The sequence below is a fragment of the Pelophylax lessonae genome, assembly GCF_965119305.1.
Source record: "Pelophylax lessonae genome assembly, chromosome: 3".
Lineage (NCBI taxonomy): Eukaryota > Metazoa > Chordata > Amphibia > Anura > Ranidae > Pelophylax > Pelophylax lessonae.
This window is the reverse complement of record NC_138770.1, coordinates 514,433,247-514,439,463: the sequence shown is the minus strand read 5'-3', so window position 1 is coordinate 514,439,463 and position 6,217 is coordinate 514,433,247. Positions and strand designations below refer to the sequence as shown.

At 40.2% G+C, this 6,217-nt stretch overlaps 1 protein-coding gene across 14 annotated transcripts in view; it reads left to right on the top strand.

The window, feature by feature from the left end:
* The first annotated feature begins 753 nt into the window (after window positions 1-753).
* The window catches only part of AKAP12 (A-kinase anchoring protein 12), a 220,449-nt gene continuing 214,985 nt past the window's right edge, over window positions 754-6,217 (top strand). For 13 of the 14 annotated variants that reach the window (XM_082251603.1, XM_082251609.1, XM_082251597.1 and 10 more), the window contains exon 1: window positions 754-1,218. In XM_082251603.1, the coding sequence (XP_082107729.1) occupies window positions 1,087-1,218 (132 nt within the window). In that variant the 5' untranslated portion in view covers window positions 754-1,086. The remainder of the gene's footprint in view (window positions 1,219-6,217) is intronic. The other variant, XM_082251601.1, reaches the window with a different exon arrangement.

Below are 6,217 nucleotides of genomic sequence, written 5' to 3'. Positions count from 1 at the left end.
GAGTGCAGAGTTCAGGGGTGCGCTACACACAGAGTGCAGAGTTCAGGGGTGCGCTACACACAGAGTGCAGAGTTCAGGGGTGCGCTACACACAGAGTGCAGAGTTCAGCCTTCTTCCACAGTTGCTTACTTCTGCATCCCCCATCCACATGTCACCTTCACCCCTCTTCAGCTATGACCTCTGCATGCAATCCTATCTCCACTGTCCCTATCTTCTCCCCACCTCCTAAAAGCTCCACCATCTTCCACATGTCTTAGTTTTGTTGCTGTATTAAGCTGAAGGACCTGAGCCTGAGGTGGTGGAACTGAGTTCCACCAAGTTCCAGCTGAAAAAAAGCCCTGGTTACAACACTGATCAGTGCCGTTGTCACCCTAGGACAGGATGTGTGTCATTGGCAGGATTTCCAGGTTAAAATAAAGGAAAAAAATTGTGCACAAAAAGAAAACTAATGCAGACACTGCATCCAAAGACCAGTAAGCTGCAAAACTCTTCATTTTTGTTCTTGGCTTTAGATACGCTTTAACTGATCCCATTGGAATCATAAAAATAAATCACAGTTTTGATTAAAAAGTCACAATCAGAATAAGTGTCCCTGCTCTCTCCTTTATGTTGCCTGAATGTCCTGCTATATGAATTCAGTTTGGGACATGGCCAGCTCTCCTCCCTCTGCCCCTGTCCCCATCGCTTTTAAGCCTGTTTTGATACTGCAAGGCGTGTCTGATCCTAGACTCATGTGATGGAGAAAGAGAATGGGAGGGGAAGACTAAGGGGAATAGAAAGGAGAGGTTGTCATCTGAAAGAGAAAAAAAAAAACCCCGCACACACAGAAGAGTGTGTAAGATAGTTGGCTAAAACCTGCACTGCTTAGAAAGCATTTGCATTTTACAACTTGTCTAGAGAAGGAAAGCTTCCCGGATCTGTTAACAATAACAGCCAGAATACAGAACCCTAGGAGACTGTATGGTATTGAACCTCTCTAGCTGAGCAGTATTTTTCTGGAAATTCGCTTGCAGGTGATTAAAGCATCTGTCCACTTTTTTCAGCTTGCTCTGTCATCAAAATCGTTACCGTCTTATAGGACACAGGATGGGAGCTGGGACTTCTGCAGAACAGGTAGCTGACAAGCCCAAGGAAGAAGAAGCTGAACAAAGCAATGACCTGGGGCAAGAGCAGCAGGATGGTCAAGGCGTGGAAGTGGATGGAGTCGGTGATGTCAAGGTAAGATGCCTCTTATGCCATCATCCAAAAACTAATCAAGTGTTTTATAAAGGAATGGTCTGATGCTGTACCGTATGACTTCATCCACTGCAGTGAGCTAAGACAGGACCAAGGACGGTTAGAGGCTTTGCAGAATGGAATTAGTGCCACACCTGGAAAGCCTTAGTCTAGTTTACAGCGTGTTCTATATAGGAAGCTGGCATTTTATTTATTACAAGTACACGCTTTATGTAGGGCACATTCACTTCAGCTCCTGCCCTTAAGGAGCTTACAATCTAAAGTCCCTATCTCATATTCATACACACATACTAGACCCAACATACCCATCAACTGCAGGTATTGGATTGTGTATATGGGATTGTATGGTTGGGTTTTAATTTTTTTTATTTTTTATTGTTTGAGCCAGATGGACTTGTGTCTTTTTTTCAACCTGACCAACTATGTAACTATGTAACTACGTAATTAACCTACCAGGGTGTTTTACAATTTAAGGATCCTATCACACATACATACTAGGGCTTATTTAGAGAATTAACCTACCAGCATGTCTCTGGAGTTTGGGATGAAGCCCACACAGAAGAGAGAGAACACACAAACTCCATGCAGACAACATCCCAACCCGGGATTCGAAGCAAAGATACCAGTCTGGCAAGGCAGTGCTATTCACTAAGCCACCATGCTGCCCGTTGAACAGTAACTTAGGCACTATTAGTTGATATCTATAAATGCCAGTTCATTTACAAGCAAAAAAAGCTTTTCTAAAGGCATTTAAGAGTTACTGATAGTAAATAGGGTTCACATTTACTGTCTTTTGTCACAAAACAAAAAGAATGAAAGCATATTTAGAGAGATGTAAGAAAAGGAAGTGCAATATTGCTTTGATATGGAAGATGGTGCATAATTAGTTTTGCAATCAGAGAAATGGAAAATTACTTGCTTGCTGTCATTCAAAGTTTTCCTCGTTGCGTATTCACAAAAAGTCCCATATCTAGTAATCCCCCTATGTGGGAGCAGGAAGCTGCGAACTGTGCCTTATAAGCCAAACAACATAAGATGAAATCAGGGATATTTGCATTTTGTGCATTCCTCAGATTTTATCAAGGCAAAGCACAACCCAGCGTGGCTGCTCTGTGCATGGGATCCCACAATGCCAACTGCGCAATGATGAGATCTGCAGTCATAAAATGAGTAATCATGTTAGCCTAATCTCCTGCCTTGTGCTAGCAGGAAGCTGACATCTAATAATGACATGAGATCTTCAATAGGGTCCTGCATGAAAGGCATTGTTTCTTGTAAAGCTGATTTCACTGCTGTGCACTGTGTCCAGCATGCGGATGTTGCATGCAGCATTGTATTACCACCGTCTGCCAGCACGCAGACACTCCTGGGTATAGTCTCCCACACCCTCAAGGTTAAAACACGTGGATGGCAGGTCAAGCAGCTTTATCATTATCAAGCAGCATATCATTTAGGTATAATGATGTGAATGTACAATATATATATATATATATATATATATATATATATATATATATATGTAAAGCTCTTCGTAAATTGACATAAATAAATAAAAATAAGGTCATCATTTTGTATAAATCTACAGCACTACATAATTGAGTCTTTTCCTTTTAACAAAAAGGAACAAAAACTAAAATTCTAAGCATAGCATTTGCCAATATAGCATAAACAACTGGCATTTTTTGGCACTTGCGAAGCACAGGTGGTGATACGCCCCTCTGGCAGCAGCCAATCAAAATCATTGACAGGCTGAAATACACTTTGGCGGTATGCAGCTGTATGCACATCGAAACACTACAGGGACGTAGGCCCAGAATGTGGACTTGCTGCGTTCAGGACACATGTCCTTGTAGGCAATGGCATATGGCCCTGTGCGCAAATAACACTCAGATGTGTGTAAGTTGAAGAGTGTTTCAGTCTGTCATTGATTTTGCAAGTCTCTGTTAGCGGGGTGTACGCACCACCTGCACCTCCGGAGCACCCAAATACGCCCAACTGTTACACTGTATGGGCGAATGCACCCTTGTGCATGTGGCCCAAATAAACATTAAAAAGTTGTTATATATGTGTTATAAGTGTGTAAATCCTCTGTAGGTTGTCTAGCAGATTTTCATTTACATGATAACTTTGTGAAAGTCATTCTTTTATCCCAATGCTATGATTATTTTAAAGTTATGCCATTTATAACAACTGCCCAATATTTGCTTTATTTCATTGTTCTGTCCATAATGGCATGAAATCTGCTTGGTAGACGTTATTGCACTTAGTAGAGCATCATAGCTTTTTGTACTTTTCTCTTTGAGAAAAAAGCTTGTTTAAAACATACAAAGAAACTTAAGATATTTAAAGGAGCCCTATGACATACAAAATAAGCCTATGACATATAAAGGAAGCCTATGACATACAAAATAAGCCTATGACATATAAAGGAACCCTATGACATGCAAAATAAGCCTATGACATATAAAGGAAGCCTATGACATGCAAAATAAGCCTATGACATATAAAGGAAGCCTATGACATACAAAATAAGCCTATGACATATAAAGGAACCCTATGACATGCAAAATAAGCCTATGACATATAAAGGAAGCCTATGACATGCAAAATAAGCCTATGACATATAAAGGATCCCTATGACATACAAAATAAGCCTATGACATATAAAGGATCCCTATGACATGCAAAGTATCCCTTTAAAGTGTAGACATGTCAAGTATTTTGGTAACGTATGCTGTAACTACCTCTCAAACAATTGTATGTGCTGCAATTGCTAAATAATGCATACATCACAGTATGAGATTGTGAACTGGTACCTGCTGATTCCTTTACTGCAGTCCAAGAAAATGATGGAAAAATGCCCACTCATCTCTTGCTCTGCCCCACGCTGCATACTCATACTGCAGCGATGGCTGACTCCTGTGTGTTTCTGGGTTATGTCTCCATCCCCTCCTCCTTTTCCCACACCCTTCTCATGGCTATAGCACATGTCTCCGCTGTGTACATACTGGAATAGATGGAAAGTGATTTTCCCTTTTCCCATAATGAGTATAGAAGCTGATTGGAATGCAGAGGGGATTTTTACAAAGTTGTCTCTCTCGCCCCTCGAGGAATTGCCTTGCGAAATGAGTAGTGAATCTGTGAAGTGACTGATGGATGCTGAGCTAGCACTCTGAAACTGCCAGCATAATAATGAGCATCTGTGAGCCGAGGTTAATGGATGAAAGATGGGATGGTGGAGTTTTTGTGTGTACTTTAGTATTATTTCCATAAATATATTGATTACAATCCATTAATCCATGGCAAGTAAAGCACACTTCCCATTAAATGAACATATTGTAAAATAAGCAAGGTATATGCCTATACTGCAGATAGCACTCAATCGTCAAATGTCTGGTTATATTTGTTTGATGCGTCTGTATGATCCAGCTAAAAGCCTATAATATCAAACCACGTGCCTTTGTACAAAGGCTGCACTTAAAGATGTCAAGTCCATATATCAATCCACAGTATCTGAATAGTGATAACAGTTAAATCAATCTATTTACCAAACATCCATTACTTAAAATTAGACTTACTGGGTTGTGTTCAGTAGGGAAAATGTCCAAAACAGGAGTTTCCATTAAAGTAGAACTTTAAAACATTTTTATAGTTTTGCAGAAAGGTTAAAACTGATGCTACTGTAGCTGCCTATTTTTGCAAAAGAGGCCACAGCAGGCATGATATACGTATGGGAAACTTCAAGTCACTAAAAATGAGGATGGGAATGCAAACTCATAAAACATTCAAAACTCTGGACTGTGGCCTAAATAGAGACAGATATTTTATGTGCCATTATAATTTTAACTAAAGTTTCTTTTTTTTAACGAAGTCTGTTTTCCTTTAGACCTGCGGGGCTGAACAAGAGATGCCAAACAAATCTTCCATCCATGCTTAACAGCGTGGATGAAAGAATCTCTGCAGACCTGTGCCTCCTGAATCCTGAACAGTGGCTGTATCTGATTGGGTACAGTCACTGTTTGGCTGGTAATTTTTTAACCAGCTCCATTGACAAAAGTCAGTTGAAAAGTTGACTTTTGTTGAACAAAATGGTGCTGACAGGGCCATCCACAGCTTGAAACAGTGTATAGTTGGTTTTACTCTTACTTTCTCATATATTCAGGTGTGAAGTGTACAGCAACTTCCTTTGTCAGGTCCCTAAAAACAGTCCTAGACCCTGATGAAGAAGCCAAACATGTTTAGAAAATGTTAATGTCTAAAGTTCTTCAATAAAGGGTATCACTCCAAACTTTCTGCAATGATCCATGGATAACAGTTGGGAAGACTTAGATCATTTGTCAGTTCACCTAATTCTCTGGACTCCACCAGAGCATTGTGATATGCTAAATTGCCTGCGTCTTCTATTTGGAGTGTATTCCCCTTATGTTCCTAAATCAAGCCATAAATTATGTGATTGCAGGAGAGAAAATTGCTTTATTCCCCCATAAACACAGTCAGTGATGATGGGGAATCTGTTCCACTGAGCTATTGTGTTCTTCTGGTTGGGGGGCACAGGGAGCCGTCCCTGCCAGGAGAATACAGTGATTATTGCTAGCAGCTATAGCTATAGCCGCTAAAATTCTGACAGGTTGATTGTACCCATGTTGATCTATCTAGTCGCTGATGAACCGACCCATCTATGGTTGGCTTTATAGAGAATCCAGTAGGAAGCCACTAACAATATTACTCATCCCTGGTATATGAAGAAAGATCATACTGTACTCATCTACTGTCCTCCAGATTAGGATGTAACTGATATGTTACAAACTCTAGCCTTGTTCACTCATATCAACAGTCTAGTATCAAGATAATTAAAGTATGTCATGTAATACCCCTATGTCCTTTACATAACACTAAGACATGTAATCAGGCTAAACAGAAGTTTTTACAGCTTGTCTTTGTTCAGATAGTGCTTAGGAAACTGTGTAAACTCTGGGTTCTA